At 37.5% G+C, this 16,803-nt stretch overlaps 1 protein-coding gene across 3 annotated transcripts in view; it reads left to right on the forward strand.

Moving 5' to 3' along the window:
• LOC140314180 (cell adhesion molecule 1-like) overlaps positions 1–15,610 on the forward strand; it is a 147,280-nt gene extending 131,670 nt beyond the window's left edge. For 2 of the 3 annotated variants that reach the window (XM_072392271.1, XM_072392273.1), the window contains 3 exons: positions 1,691–1,741; positions 11,042–11,170; positions 11,319–15,610. In XM_072392271.1, coding sequence (XP_072248372.1) covers positions 1,691–1,741; positions 11,042–11,170; positions 11,319–11,437 — 299 coding nt within the window. In that variant the 3' untranslated portion in view covers positions 11,438–15,610. The remainder of the gene's footprint in view (positions 1–1,690; positions 1,742–11,041; positions 11,171–11,318) is intronic. The other variant, XM_072392272.1, reaches the window with a different exon arrangement.
• The last annotated feature ends 1,193 nt before the right edge of the window (positions 15,611–16,803 follow it).

Here is a 16,803-nt window from a genome sequence, read left to right on the forward strand (position 1 = left end):
AGACATTATTATTCATTCTTAATTATAAATTGTAACCACAAAAATAATACAAAAGCTTAACATAATGACAACCCCAGCACAGAGAAATATTAGGGCCCCATAGGGGTGTCTCTATGGAGAGAATGGTTGCTGAATTGGTCTGCCATTTGACATATATTTTTGATATTCATGATCCCCAGATGGTATGAGCTAAATACATTGGTGATCCTTTGATTTGTCTTGTATTGTTATCATGATTTTTAAAATGAAATGAACATGAAATTATCTAAAATTTATCATATGAATTGGTCAAGTAATTTATGGTTCAGTCCAATGAAATGTAGATGAACCCCAGTCTCCACAGTGAAAAGAAAGCATTCCACCTATCCTTCCATCCATGCCGCCAATCTGCTTGAAGCATTTTTCTTTGCTATGTCAGGAAACTATCATACATATCATCTTGCATTTAAGCAAAACACAAATATCTGAGTCTAAAAGATTTCTCAGAGTCCATCACATATTTTTTCCGTGGTATCAGGTTGCATGGTTTCCATAGGACTAATCCTAATAAAAGTTGTGATTCACAGACTTCACAGAGTACCACCTCTGTGTCAAAATGTTCACTAAATTATGTTAACACATGGAATGACAAAAAAACTTAGCTGAGCGATCCATGATCCCCAGATGATCAGCCATGCCTTCATATATTTCAGTGATTTGGTGTGCGATGGCCAAATTAAAAAATTTGCGGCATTCCAATCAGTGTCTGCTCTGTGTTCAGTGCAAATTTTGAAATCTTAAACACGTTAAACTATGATGGAAAACGAGGTTCAAAATATTTCCTGTTGTTTCAGCACGTTAGCATGCTGTTGTTAGCTTTTAGCACAGAGAACTGCTCTTGCCTAAATAATATGTTTACTTATTTTTCCAAGTCTATCTTAAAACAAATGTCAGGTTCCCGGATGAACATTAAAATGTGTTTTGCTTAATGTTAACCTTTGTCCAGTTTATAGCGGCCCTTGAGAGATTCCTTATTTCCAACCATCATCTTGATCCTGTGCAAAAAAGATTTTTTTAAAATCTTATTTCAGTTAATCTTCTGAATCAATTTTAGCAACAACAATGCAAAGTCAAGTCTATAGAAGAAAATTAAAAAAAACTGATTGACACTGTTTGTGTAAGGGAAAATACTAATTTAGCCTATTCAATTGCTTCGAAATAAATAATCAAGGCCACAGGGTGATTTGCAGAAGATGATGAAGGCTACATTCAACATGGCTATAGCTGGCGTCCAGCCGGCAACTAACTAACAAACAAACAAAACTCTTAATAAGTAAAAACAACACAGTCATATACAATAGAAAAATGTTCACAGATGTAAGAATTATTTTTAAATAGTTGCCTTGTAAAGTCAGCTAGTATGAGCCATTGTTCTTCTCAAAAAGGGGTCTTGTTATACTTAACAAGTGCTCTTTCAATGTTCCCATGGTAACCTGACATTTGTTTTTAAGCATAGTCTTAAAAAATTTGAATCTTTCATTGCCAGTGCGGCTTCACAGTCACTAACATGGTCTGAACTCACACAGTAGCTGAAACATGTGCATGGTATTTTTATAGTACAGCTTCTCATCTTCAATGACTTTTGTCTCTTTCTTTACTCTTGTCTTTATTTCTTATACATGTTCTTTATTTTTTCACTCTTTTCATCTAGATGCTCCCACTACTCTCCCCACACCCACCACCAACCCAGTCAACACGCAAGGTACTGTATTCCCCCACTGCTGTCCCTCTCAGCAACCATGTGAGTGCCTGTGTGTGAGCTTGCATGCATGTTCCATAAGGGGTTCGAGGAAAGAGAAAATGACGGCTTGTACCTACAGTAAAGAGAGACTGTGGATGGTCCAGCTTTCATCAGATAGTACTGCTGATAGGTGACAATGAGGACAGGTCATAGACACCTGCCACAGTCTTTCCCATTCACTTCTTTGCTGCTCTGTTATCTTATCAGCATCTGGAGCTTCATCTCAACCACCTCATCCATCATATTACAATAGCCTTTACATCTCCTCTACAAATGTCAGTTACATTTGGTCTTTGCAAGGTTGCAAAACATCGATAACTTTTTTTGTCAAATACATATGAACTGAATGAGAGGTAGGTCATTTGCAAGGTTTCAAATACAACAACTTTTGACACCTGCAGTGCAGCCTATTCTATACTTTGATTTTCCTCTGTTCATTCAAAAATTCATTTCAATATAACCCGTCTTTTTTAAAATGGCTACTATTTCAAAAGCAACGTTAAGGCTACATAGATGGCGAGGCAACCTTGGGAGTTGACATTTGGATATGCCAGAATGTGACATTTTAATACAAAAACTATCCTTCAAGAATAGATCGCTTTATCAATAGCTGCTTTAGAGATATGGCAATTTTGCTCTTTTGTCATGAGCACACTGCAATTCATATAGTCATAAAAATCCAGAGTAACCACACACATCTAATAAGTTTGAAACTCAAGACTGAGACTGCATCAAAAGCTTCAACATTTTAATAAGGCAATTTTCAGATAGCATTCATTTATGCATTCATTTGATATAACTGACCTTTTAGCTAAATTTTTGTGCATTGTGTTTGCATTGTGCACTAAAAATGTGGTCATATTTGTGAGGTCTCTTCTTTCCGTCTCCTTTCACTATGACAGCTCTTTGCTATTGCATGTTTAAATTGATATTCTCTTGAAATTTCTTCAAATGTGCTCTACTTTTCCTCAGCTGATAAATCTGCAGCACTGTTTATCAGTGATTGTGCTGCATGGTTGCAGCTTCATTTAGCTCTCTGACTCCCTCTGGGTGTGGCAGGGCCAAACAGGAAGTTGCTTACTTCTGTGCATTGCTCTGCAGTTTTCTATAAGCTCTTCTCCTCAGAGTCGCACTAATGCAGCCATCTCTGTGTTTTGTGCTGTAACATTCCAGTAATTTCCGAAAGACAGGCTTGAAAGAGGATTTACTGTGATTTATGGGGAACATGCTGGGAGGATGTAATTGAGCTTTCTTTCAGTTCACTACTCTTCTAAATACCCTGTCAATGGGGCAATTCTAAGCTGGCTTGCGGTAGATTGCTTTGCACAACCTTAATCAGTGTAACCGCATGGTATAGCATTTCTCTCTTGACAATGAGGAAGTAAACAGCACAATTTCTTATTCGCATATTATAACTAAAGTGTGAGTGGCAATGACCACTGCCACCATCAGCTCAGATTTTCTGTTGTAATCAGGGGTCACTGAACAATGGCTGCATGTGATCCTGATTTTAAAAAAAGGCACCGTGTTTGGAGCCATAAAAAAATTATCACACCGGAAAGCACTCAGATCCATTCAAACTCCCCACTTGTTTAAAACATGTTGTTTTTTTGTTTTTTTAAATAGGACAACTGTATCTAAAATAGAATGCTCCAGCCTTTCATTCCTCATGTCTGGATGACCCAACTGAGAACTGTACACTTGGTAAACAAGACAATCACATTTAATCACAACTTGACAAATCTTACTCACTGAGTTCTTTACCTGGGCTTACTGTGGTTGTAAAGTGCAGACAATGCAGAAGAAGTGAAGTGACTGATCTAAGCTAACACTATTGCTCTGAGGTCTTCCAACAGGTAGCCAAACATGGGTTCTCCCTAATCCACATATCCTTATCTATGACATTTGCCACAGATTTGAAAGGAAAGGCTTACAGCTGAATACTCTTGCTGACTACATTTATTGAGTTTGCAGAGGTTAGGTCATAATTAAAATAGCTACCTTGGTTATTCAGCATTCTTTGCAAGGCAGATTTTACAAACAATAAGCATCTTATGTAGTCTTTGCTCACTGCTAACCTCTGCCTTCGCTTTTCAAATAAAAGAAATGTAACATTAATGGCTTCAATAATCTGTTAGAGTGATGGAATTTTATTATTCATCGTTTTCTTACTTTGAATGATAGTTTGTCAGATGTCTGTATCAGTGTATCAGGTCTCTTATGTACACATACTGTGGTAATTAATCACCATTATGTAATCCGTTCTTATGCGTTCATTTGTAAAATGCAGTTATATTATTTATGGCCATGTTGTCAGAGGTTCTCTTTTTCATTGTGTTCCATTTCTTTTTATTTCATTAGTATGTAGGTTTATATTTGGTTTCATTATTGTATTTCCAGGAACCTTTTAGTGTGTGGAACCTGTGAGGTTAGTATTTACTATCACGGAGGCTAAAGGAGATCCAGTAAAACAAATACATACATTTTAGTGGTGGAACTCTACTTTTCTCCATGATTGAGTCAAATATTCTACTATTAGATGCGGTTTATAACACAGAGCACTTATGTCAGAGAAGAACTTATAAATTAATAAACTAAGCTTGCTGTCCTTCATCAATATAAACCAAAAGCAAATGAATGAAGGTGCAGTAGCAGAAAGCATATCAGTTTTTAAAAAAAAATCCACCCCTGTTCTTGTTCTTGATTCACAACTGATGCAAGTAGATGTTTACTTCAGAAATATTTTAATTTCTCTTGTTAAGATTCTATTGCTCGTAATGTCTTCTCTTTTGTTGTAACCTCAGAAGCATCCATTTTATATCTAAATATTGTTTTGTGCAGTGGGGGAGCAAATGTGACGATAAAGCACAGAACTCAAAGTTGTTTGTCTTCTGTATTGTTTCATGTTCAAAATGTTCTGCAGGAGTTCATATCGTCAGGTCTTTCAGTGTCTTACGAGAGGCAGAGACCATGTGTGTGTGGGTGTTTGTGTGAGTAAACCGCTGGGGAGAGATAAGTCATTGAACATTTCTCTTATGTGTTTGAAAGTTTTCAGGCCTTTTTTCTCCCCATGTGTTTTTTATTGAACATTTACTGAAAGCTAAATGTCTCTCAGTGGTTGTCTTGTATCAAGACAAAGTTGTATCAGATATCTATGACATTCTCCCTCACATATTCAAATACCAGATTCAGACATATTGCAATGAATACTTCAGTATTTCTGATAGACACATTTTAGTATTAATTTAACAGGATATTTTATTCCTGATGGATGGTAGATGTTTACAGCAAAGAAACAAAACATAGTTAGTCAATAGTTCTTTCGGTGGTTTTATTTCTACTGGACAGAGAGGGGAATTTAACCAGAATGTATAGCTCTGAAGGAATAAAATAAGTCTGTGGCAGTAATGCTTGAGCTCCTCTGATGCTCAGAGATGATCCAAAGCGGGGACATCATATCCTGGGTAAGCCTCCAGTAAACCCCCTTATCGAGTGGAGCCAGAAGAAAGACGTAGTACAAGGAATTATGTTGTAGACTTGATTGAGAATGCCCTATGTTTCTGCAGATCATGTTACAGCAGGACCCGCTGATTAATCTAAAAGCAAAGGGTGAACGTGGATGGAATCAGGGCTGATGTCTGTCCCTCTTTCCAATAAAGTTTCTGTCTGCTCACTGAGGGGTCTGGAAATCGTTCTTAAGATCTGAGTTTGATAAAACGATGATGGTTTATCGTTGGCTCAAGCTGTAGATTAATTGCCAATAAGAGCTTTGCAAGCAATCATTATAGTACATGGGAACTGTAGTCTGGCCTCTGTACTGCACCCTACAGACTTGATAGTACTACTAACAGTTATATAGTTTTTATTGCTGTCTTGGCTAAGTAGAGTGTGAGAGATTTGTGGATCTTTATGACCTTTAGACGTAGTGCACAGAATATATACATGACTTCAGGGTTATTCCAGTGCTTTTGTTTCACATGGGGTTTTTGCCCAAGAGAAAATCATGTGATTTAATGCCAGATGGTATTTTAAGAATCCATTTCTGGCAGGTTTTGAGGCTCCTTTTGTTTGCCGTTTGTTCCCTCAGCTCTAAGATTTCCACGGCCGTTTAATGTTGAGATTTTTGACTCTTTGTACACTATTGACTACAACAAAGACTATTATGAGTGCATTCAGTATTCAGCATAATTAGTCATTAAACATTTACCAACCAGCGTTGTTTTAGCTCTCACATGTATCATCACTCTGAAGTATTTCATTGGAAAAATTAAAGAATCATTTAGAAATGCTAATTAGTTTTTTTTTTTTCTCGAGGTTGTTTACTCTGATTCCCAGTCAGGACTGTTTTTTTTTTGTCTCTTCTTCTGACCTGCTGATTTTCTTTCCCCTTTTAAACAATTATTAACGAAAGAAAATATTGCAATGGTCCATTTTAATTGGTCTCCTGGGAATAGATCAGCAGTGCCAGCCCACTCTAAAGTTGAAGAGTATTTTTGCTGCTGTAGTGTTGTAACTTTTTTCATGTAGTCGTTGTAAGTGATAACGAGAGCTTTCCTTAGCACTTTGGAGTTTAAAGATTGAATGCTATGTGCCTATGAACTCACATTAAGTCAGCTTCTAAGAAAACCTCAGCAGCTCCATCTATTGTTTTGTCAACCTTTTCCTTTGCTTTGATCTCCACAGGGGTCCCACCTGTCAATGGTGCTACTCTTTTTTTGTGTGGATAATTCTGCCATTCTGAAGTGATACAATAAATTGCCATAATGGAGCTCAAGTTTGCTGTAATAATTTCCATTTAGTTGTACTCAGACCTTCACCTGCATCTCAGCACCTCAGGTGAATGTTACTGTTGTATTCATACATCTTCAAACCATTGTTTGGGCTATTACAATGGACTTGGGAAATATTTAGTGGATGAGCAATGGCACAGGAATTCAAAGGAGGCAAAGGAGTTGATGGTGTGCTACCACAGTAATAAGAAAAATGATTTGGTGGAGATTGTCCTGGTATGCTCACCTCATTATATCCATTTTCTTTTTAACAAGCAACAAATGCAAAACCCACAGATGTTAACAGTTCAATGATGCAAAAAGGCTATAAACTACTAAGTTTATTCTGCCTCTTTGTCCTGCCACTGTCCAGGAAAGAGTTACACTGAGAGTATATTCAGTAAAGACAAGGTATTTCTGTATCAATGCAAGTGAGTCATTGTTTCAATTACAGCCATGTAATTACATCTATAAATTCTGATGAGTCTGTGTGTGGTTGTTGGCCCATGTGTGGGTGATGGGCCTTGTTATGCGAGCGGAAAACTATTAAAAAGAAAAAGATGGGAAAACTAAAATTATGTGTCCTTGTAATCAACCAAGCGACAAACTCCCTGTTCAGATTTTCTCGCTGACAGCAGTAGTCTAATAGGATGCTCTGTTACTGACCAGAGCAGCAATTAGTCATCCCAGTACAGAGATGGAAAAGGTGCAACTGTAAGGCATGCAGCACTGGGACTTCAGTGGAGCAGATTTCACCACAGTGCAGACACAGGCATCAGTTGCAAATCCTCTTTATTCCCCCATAAATCCCCACGGCTGTGCACATCCTGTCAGGACGCCGGTGTGGGCATGTCAGCACTCCAGATCGAGCTGCGAGCAGAGAGAGCTGTGGCGATATGGACACCAGCCAACCACATTACACACATAATCAAATTCGACTTAATTGAAGTGCGAGGACACAAAGGCTACTATAATAATACTTTCTGTCATTTGGAGATTTTTTTCCTGCTCTAATCGCCTTTTGTTATAATAAATGCAAAGGCAGTGTATTGAGCATTAATGACCACAGTGAATCTTGGTCCTGGATTTGTTGAGAGCTGATTGACAAAGTGAAATACACAGAAAATGACATAGCAATTTACAAGGAGAATCTGTTCCTATTAAAGTTACAGATCAGAGCCGGAAACAGTTTAGTGTTTTTGTAGTTGAAAACTCACTTTACACAAAATATGGCATATGAAAAACATGCCCAGAACGACAGCTCATCAAGCTGCTGAATTAAGAGAAGTTTGCAATGATTGTTACTGTGATTATATTGCCTCTAATTTGTCCACCTTTTGAGCCAAAAAAAATGTCTCAAAGTAGAATCAATAGGATTCATGATTTATGACTGGTTCAACACAGCTGGGTCTCACTATCAAAGCCCTTTCCAGTATGTACACTTGCTTGCAGTAAATGCTCTGAATGGGCTGTTACTAAATTCAGAAACACATTCGGCTAGTAGGGAAATAGCTGGAAAATTGAAGCAAGAATTCCAGAGGGAATGTTTTCACACATCACCCCTCTGAATGGAACATTATGGATATTTGCAGTGATATGGTACACGTGAAAATGCAATGCATCTCATTATGTCAGTAAAATATATTGCAACTACATCAACCCAACAAAATTATTTAGAATGATCAAGAGAAGCAATCTTTACTGTATTTACCTACACTTAATTTGAAACCCACCTCTACAGTAAACACAGACCTGATATAAAAGGAAACCAGCCTTCAGTAGTGTGCTTAATGCAGGCAACATGAGATGCGACCAACCATAACAGTTGATATTGTAGGTGTTATGGGATTTTTAGTCTATCTGACATTTATGTGATAGAGTCTTGCTGCTTACTCTGGAGGAATTTTTCTACCTGTTAAATCAAAAACTCCCTGGGTGCACAGGGGCAGCTGAGACCCTGCATGTTTCCTTGTGGAGTGTCAAACGTAAGACAGGGGGAGCAAGGTGAGAGCAGGAGGGTGTGGGGAAGGGGAGGGGAGACAGGACTGTGCACAGGCCATTTACTGGGTGCATGTTCATTAGCATGGAGCATGGGCCGTTCCTTCTCCCCTGGGAATGAGCTGTGCTATTTGACGTCCCTGATATAGTAAACAAACTGTGCCTTGCACAACCCTGCCTTGCACACGCCGACACACAGGAACAATTACTTTGTCCATTTTAAGAGGGCGCTCAACTGAAACAAAACTTTTTCCATTAATTAGTTTCATTGTAGCACCAGTACCAACATGCCCCCATGTTGTGTGTCTGCAGTTTGAATAAGACGCTGTTTTTAGGTGAAGATGTGACTGTGTCACATCTTTGACTCTTCAACTCAACTTATTACGCCTCGGAGTGTGGAGAAATTCTGCACTCTCTGCTTGTCTTTTATCAAAATCATTTAAGTTTAGGGTATGACTAGCGAGATTGATGGAAAATTGAGCTGCTCTCTCATGCAGCAAAAAAAAGTGCAGCCATTCACTCACCCACCACTCCTCAATCAGTCCAAATGTGCACAGATATAGACTACTGAAAAATGCCTCTGAACTATTCTGAGACTGGACATTTAAAAGCTTCAAATTTTACCTTGTTCTTCTATGGTGCACGGATAAATCTGGCTAAGTGCTGGACAGTGACACTCTCTGACACCTGAGGCAGCCATGTATTTCTCTGCACAGGGACAACGGGCACCCATTTATCTCCAGACGTGTGTCTATTTCTGATGATTGAGCTCTATAACTTCCAGAAATGGCCTCTTAAATCACAGTGTATTCTACAGTGTGTGAATTCTCACTGAAATTGCAGACAACGTCTACTGTTTCATAGTGAAATAAATGTCTTTGAACATTTTTCAATGCTGCTCACTCAAGGAGCCTGAGCAGCATAGAAGCGATCCAGACATTAGTGTTCGGAACTGGGTGCTTCAACAATAATCCATGTTACTCGATTACAAACATTACAGGATGCACATGCATCCAGGAGGCAAAACCACTGCTGGCAGCCACAAAAGTGTAATAAACATATTTAATAAGGCTTCTAATTGTTTGGAAAATTCGTGTTGACCCAGTAATGAAATAATCAATCATAAAACTATGAACTTTCAAAGTTCATAGTTTTAATATAGATATAAACATTGAATATAGATTAGGTAGATCAGATAGATAGAATAACTAGAAAATGAGAGAAAAACTGAAAGAAAGTTATTTTCTAATCATCTTTTTTTATGTCTGTTGTGTGCTTCACTGCTGCTTTTTTGACAATATCAGCTGCATGGTGGCAACCTCAGTTTCCCTGATCTCACTAAGTAAAAATATCCATGACGAGGAAACTTTACATTTTACAAAAGATGACACAGTGATCCCAGCTCATTCTGAGACAGTGGCTGGAACTTACACTATTACTTACACTATTAGCTTGGCTCAAGCAGATTATATGAATTAATTTGTTATCAAATATGCTGAGAACCGAATCCCAACACTACTAGTTGAAGAGGTTAGACATTTCTAAGTGAGTGATTGCACGGCTTGACACGCATGTCACTGAGAAATCCAGTGTTTATACAAAGGAAAATCTGCTTGCATACAAATCCTTCCATGCATATGTATGTTCTGTGTGTAGTTACAAGAGATAAAACTTTGTGACATGGGATTAAAGTTTTGCATTCTAAGACAAGAAGTGGATGCTGCAGAGACTGTGCTGTGTTTGTGACTTGTGAGACCACAGTCTGCCCTTTTACTGGCCTAAATACACAATCTACTTCTGTTCTTGTTAAAAGACTGTGATCTCCTCAGATTATTGAACAATGTCCTTCCATTGTTTTTGTTGTTGGTAATAGACTATTGGTAATAAAAATGTGCATGAACCCAAAATAATGCTCTTTTTAGATGCTCAAGGCTTTCATTCATTCTCTCTATATATCTTTTTAAATAATATATTATGAGAACAATACAAAAAAAGGTAAAGCAAACATTTATTCTAAAGAGATATGATGTTGATTCAACTTCATTAAAAAACAAAACTAGATCAATATGACTTATCAGTCAGCCAAGGACATCTCTCAAAAATATTTTTAAGTTTATTTCTTTTTTGTTTTTTAATTGACAAAAGCATTGTTTGGAAAGCTTCAGACTGATTTGTTGGCAGACGTTTGCAGGATTTGTGAGAGCAAAAATGAGATATGAAATTACTTACTGTGAACAATACATCATCCACCATGGACTGACTTATGCCACAGTACCATCTAATTTCTATCAATATTCATCAAAAGTTTGCATATTTATGATCTGCCTTTTATTTGGTTAGGTCATGCTTAAAGTCTTGAATACAAAACAAAAAAGTTTTGTTTTTTATTTAATGCTCATAGTTCCCAGTGACACTGTAAGCACACGCGCAGTTTGATTTCTGGCTGACAGGGTTTGCTAATATAAACTCTTTCTGGTTATTGTCCTGTTCTCAGACTCCAGAGCCGGAGAGGGGGCACCACAAAAAATTGACCATGCTGTCATTGGAGGCGTGGTTGCTGTGGTGATGTTTGCAATCCTCTGTGCACTCATTGTTCTGGGTCGATACTTTGCCAGACACAAAGGTAAAGCACATGCATTGCCATCACACTTGTTATGAACACATTTGAGTTTAAGTATTACGTTACTATTTAAGTATAGTATTTATTAGTATTTAAGCAGGATGACAATGTACAGGACACAAGTGGCTAATTTGTCTATACTCTCTTGCAGGAACTTACTTCACACATGAAGCCAAAGGGGCGGATGATGCAGCTGATGCAGACACAGCCATCATTAATGCGGAGGGGGGGCACAACAACACAGATGAGAAGAAAGAGTATTATATCTAAACTGGACAGGCCAGGAAAGACGGGTGAGGATACTGCGGCTTGTGGTGCTGTGGAAGCATTATGTCCAACTCTGACTGGTTCTGATTGGAGATGGCTTTGGGGTGGGGAGGGTAAGATTTTAAGAGAAGGAGAGGAAGGAAGAATGTGGAAAGTAGGACTGGCATGGCCATGTGGTAAGAGGAAATGTTGCTAAGTCTCCTATCCGACCCTTCCTGGACTGCTGGGTCCTACTTTGTACAGTTCAATTATTTTACAGACAATTTTGTGCCTTGTTCTATTTCTTTTGTTTGTTTTGTTGTTTTCCCTTCACATGCTTGTTGGATTGGATTTTTCATCATGTACACCACTTGATCTGTTGTTGCTTTTGGCTTTCAGAGGAGATTAAATGGGTCTGGTGTTTGTCTATGTGTGCTGCAGCTAGCTTTTAGCTAATGTAAACAGATATGAGAAGCAAGTTCATCTGCACTTTTATTTTTTTAAGTCATCTCCAGAGTTCTGTGAATAGAACACAGTGTCAACAGAACTCTCCCAGCTGGGAAAAAGTCCTACGGTGCCTGCAAGTTTATCACATTCATATGCAGGTCTGATTGGTTTTGACATTTTCCATCACAGTTCACTCAGCCCTTTTAAAATCGAGGTTTGCGACGATGACCTTAATGTTGTAACAGTTGTGAGTAACCATACTCATCTTAGAATGTATTTGCACATGAAAGTGTAGTATTTCATGTACAAATTTACATCAAACCACATAAAAGTACAACAGCCCCTGTAGTGATTTCAATATCTGACATTTACGGCGGTTCATCAGTGATGCAGTGTTGTTCCAACCTTCAACTGTTTCATACCACACTGGCAGAGCCATTTTACATGCTCAACTGTACAAGTCACAATGATTTGGGAAAAGCAAAGTATTTCTTTGGTATCTAATTACAAGGTCAATCATCCTCAACTCCCAACATTTTAGTAATTCATTTCTATTTCTTGTCCTTTCTAGTGCTGTACTCATAAAATTGATCTGTTGTGTCATATAACACCTCTCGTCTACTACTTCAAAAGTCGATCTCTGACCAACTGACTTTTGGCCAAGTGCTTATAGTTATGTTCATGTAGTAATACAGAGATGGAAGTCTATACAAGCCGTTATATTTGAAAAATTGGATTCTCTATTCTCTCCCTGTAACCGACTTCCTCTCCAGCTTATCCATTGTGTTCAGTTTGCTGTGGCATCTCTTAACAATAGACCATGCTGTAATTTTAGCTAAGCAGAGAGCTGCAACGGGGGACGCTCCTGAAACACACTGCGGCACGTCTGGCGGAATCACAAGTATTGTCTAAAGCGACTGTGATAAATGCTGGTGGCCGTAATGCAGCCTGACCCAGTGAAATGTTGGGGTCCGTATAGGTGAGATCAGTAATATCTTTGCAGAACTCAGTTTAAGACATCTCAATATAATAATGCCATAAATATGTGATGATATGGAGGTTCATTTTCCACAGAGAAAATCATGGCAGTTTATCTGTTTTACTGTTTATCATGAATTTGTGATTGAGAAAAACAGTATATCAAAAAAGCTGGCAATATAAAGAAAACTATTCCACATTTTGAGAAACACTTTGTTTTTTCTTTGCTTATGGTTAGAAAATGTTGAATACCACTCTAACATCTGAACAATAAATACAAAGCTATAATCAGCAGCCACTTAGCTTTGCATTACTACTGGAAATAGAGACTCGACAAGCCTGAGATTTACAGCCTATTAAAGGTTAGCTGTCGCCCTAATTATCAGTCCCAAAGTACGCTAAATCTAATGATAGGCATAATGTTGGCTCTTCTTGGCATACATAGACTACGATATCTAAAAAGACAACTGGTGATGCATCACTCACCATCAGATCCTCAATTTTTATAATTTCATGCCATGGTCGACCCAGGACCCAAGTAATAAGTATATGATTGTGTAAATACGCAGTAAATATTATTTGTAAACAGCAAGTTGAAAGAAACTTCACAGAATGCTCCTTGCCAAATAATTTATTTTATATCTGGTGGTACAGCAACTTGATCATTTGACTGAGAAATGTTACAAAGCCTCTGGTTTAATAATTTTCTGGATTTTAACTTGTATTTGATTGTGCTGTGTCAAAGAGAAGAGAGAGTGCTAAACTTCTAATGTTTACTTTCAGTGATGTATGTCCGTCTGAACACCAATAATCTAGTAAAAAAAAAAAAAAAGAAGAAAAAAAAAAGAAGAAGGAAAAAAAGCATTCATAACCTATTTCCCGGCTTGAAAATCCTTGCCAAACACTTTTTTTGTTGCCCTTACCCATTTGCAAGAAATTCAATCACAGCAAATATGAATCTGTCATATTTCCTTGCTCTGTGAACAGTCTTTTTTTTTTTAGGCTGTTTTTGATTATCTGTAAGGCCAAGGGCCCTCACAACTTCCCAGAAATGTGTGTATAGATTTAGACTTAAAGTTTGGAAAAAATTACTTTCTTACCATCATCTCGCAGCCTCAAACATTCACAGAGGAGGCGTCATGTGTTACACTTTTTTTTTTTTTTACCATCATACATCAGTAATGTGTACTCTACATATGCTCTATGCCTCTCAGACCCACAGCTAGGAGAGCTAAACCTGTTAAGTAATTAGGGAGTAAATTCATTGTATTATCCGAATAAGAAAAAAAGAATCTGTTCCACCAGATTAGATTAAAAAAAAAAGTATAACCACTGCCTTAAAGATATCTTCTGTTATTCATCATTACAAAGGAAAAGACTGAAGGACTTAATGTAGTGCCTTCTTCTTATGATTTTGAGGCATATGGTTAGTATCCTACAGTACCCTCATGTACACTCTTACAGTATATCTTGTACATATATCTGTCCTCTCTAACTTACAGTCCAATACTCTGCCAAGTTGTCTGTGTTCACGCACCCATAGACTTGCATCCCACTTAGGATCTTCGGCATAGAAAAACTGGAATTAGTTGGAAAAAAGGATTTCTTTGTTTAGCAAGCTGGTGTGGCAGCTTCCACTGACTGGAATGGTATGTCATGACAAAAAAAAAATTCAATTTGGCCAGAATTATTTTGCCAGCTTCACTGCACTTGTTATTTATTTGGATACTTTCAGGGTTAAGATTAAATAGAATTTTTTAGAGAGGAAAACAGTGCTGATGGCTAAAATAGGCTACAATAAAAGCAATTTTTCAGGATTGTAGAGTTGCGGGTGTCATGGAAAACAGCTATGTGCATGACAAATGTTTTTCTGGGCTTTGATATATATCTTTAAATGGTAACTGTCACTTTTAAATGAGTGAACATTCAACAATGGGCAGAGGCATCACATTATTCAAACTTTTGATTTATTTTTTTAAATACATGATGTTTAGTATGTTTTTATTTTTTCCACTCTCTCAGGTTCATGAGTGTTAATAGTTGTGTTTTGCATCTCAGGTAGAATGCAAATTTTAAGCCCCGAGTATATACTGTAGTACGACAGCTATTGAAAACATAAAGAAATCACAAGATGTACATGTTTTTCTCAGTTGTACATGTTAACGTGTTCTTAATATGATGCACTGTTACAGTAAATGTTAAATATTATTTTGCATAGACCTAGTTCACAAAGAATACTAGATTTGTTAAGCAGATGAAAATGATGTACAGTCAGTGTTAACAAAACCACAAAAATGTTCATGAGACTTCCTTTCCACTGTAACAATTTGTTCATACAGTATCAGTTGTTTAGTAATTGTAGGATGTGACCACAGACAGTCAATCAAGGATCTGTTTGCATTCAGTCAACTCGTGCATATTTTTTCATAAATGAAGATGGTGTATTTACTGTGACATGAATTTTATTAATGATCTGTAATGTCTTGGGTATTTGAATGAAACTCATGTTTAACTTGTGGGGAGGGAGGAGGGGGTTCGGGATGGGGGTGGGGGGTGGTGGGGTTGGTTATTTTATAACCCCAAAATGATTGATTTTGTTGCTGAATCTTAAATTTCTCTTTGTTTCCAGGTGACACTTTTATTTTGTGTAGTGAAGAGGATGTTTCTCATATGACCATGCATATTTTGTATTGGCTCACACCAACATTTTTACAAAAAGAAAAAAAAAATCAGATGAGTACTTGTCTTAATAAAAAGATATCAATGTTTGAAGAGATGTTGTGCTGTGACTCTATCAAATGTGTGATTTCACTTTGTAGTCCTGTCCCACTCTGAGACAGAACAGAATTAATTAACTTATATTTGTTGTCATATTTACTCCTCCTCTTTAATGCACTGAATACATTAGCTGGATTGAACCTGTTCACTTGTCAAAATCCCAAAGAAAAAAAGCTCTTGAGCTGAGGCAAAAATACTGCACCAGTGTAGATCCGATGCGGGTGAGTGGCAGCAATCTGAACCGCCATCAGTGACTGGCACAAGTGCTGTGGTACAGATAGAGGCAAGAAATACTTAAAATGACACAATGACTGACACCGACAGGCTTGGGGGCCCTTGTTAAGGTTTCCAGCTGAATACGTGGATGTTAGTTATTTGACAAATTGATAGGCATTTTGAGGAACAAGACCTAATTCATAACCATAAGCTATTCTGTCATCATAATTCTGTCAGTGCCGCCATTTCCCATTACTTTAAGTGATCCATCTCAGGTAAAGGTCAATAACATTATTCAAACTTTAATGGGAGTAGTTTAACCTTCGAAACCAGCCACTTTTCTCCCTTACTCATACAATCATCGAAATATAATGTCTCTCTCAGGGAACATCAAATGGCTGTGTATTGATTTAAAATTTCCTTTTCATCATTTGTGAAACATACCAGATTTTGGGAATGCCACTAAATTTTTTTCCCCTTCATTCAACTTGAATTTAGGTTTTTAAGGATTTAAGTTAAAAACTACATCATCTGAATTAATAGCAACTTCACGCATTTGCTGTTCATAGCTGTCCAGGTATCATTACGGCACGACTGTGGAAGAGTGATGTTTCAGTTAGATGCTACTAATCCCATTTAAATGTTCAATTTTAATTTAGAATGACATGTTTAGGTGTAATTAGCACAATGGGGAAATTGAGAGCGAACGAATGTCTGAGCATGGCTTGTTTAGTTGACTAATTGATTGATTGAGATTGATGGCATGTACCACTTGGCTTGCCTGAGGTATAATTAAATGATGTGGGATTAAATAGTGGGTGAACAAAGGCAAAATCCAACATGTGCTGTCTGCAAACCATCTCCCTCAGCATCACTCTTGTTTGGTATAAATTCCCAAGGACTTGGATAACATTTATTATCAGATTCAGTTCTTAGAAATAAGACAAATCCCTACACTATGTTTTTCTTTA

Source organism: Leuresthes tenuis, unplaced genomic scaffold, assembly GCF_036924035.1.
Source record: "Leuresthes tenuis unplaced genomic scaffold, fLeuTen1.0.hap1 SCAF_9, whole genome shotgun sequence".
Classification (NCBI taxonomy): domain Eukaryota; kingdom Metazoa; phylum Chordata; class Actinopteri; order Atheriniformes; family Atherinopsidae; genus Leuresthes; species Leuresthes tenuis.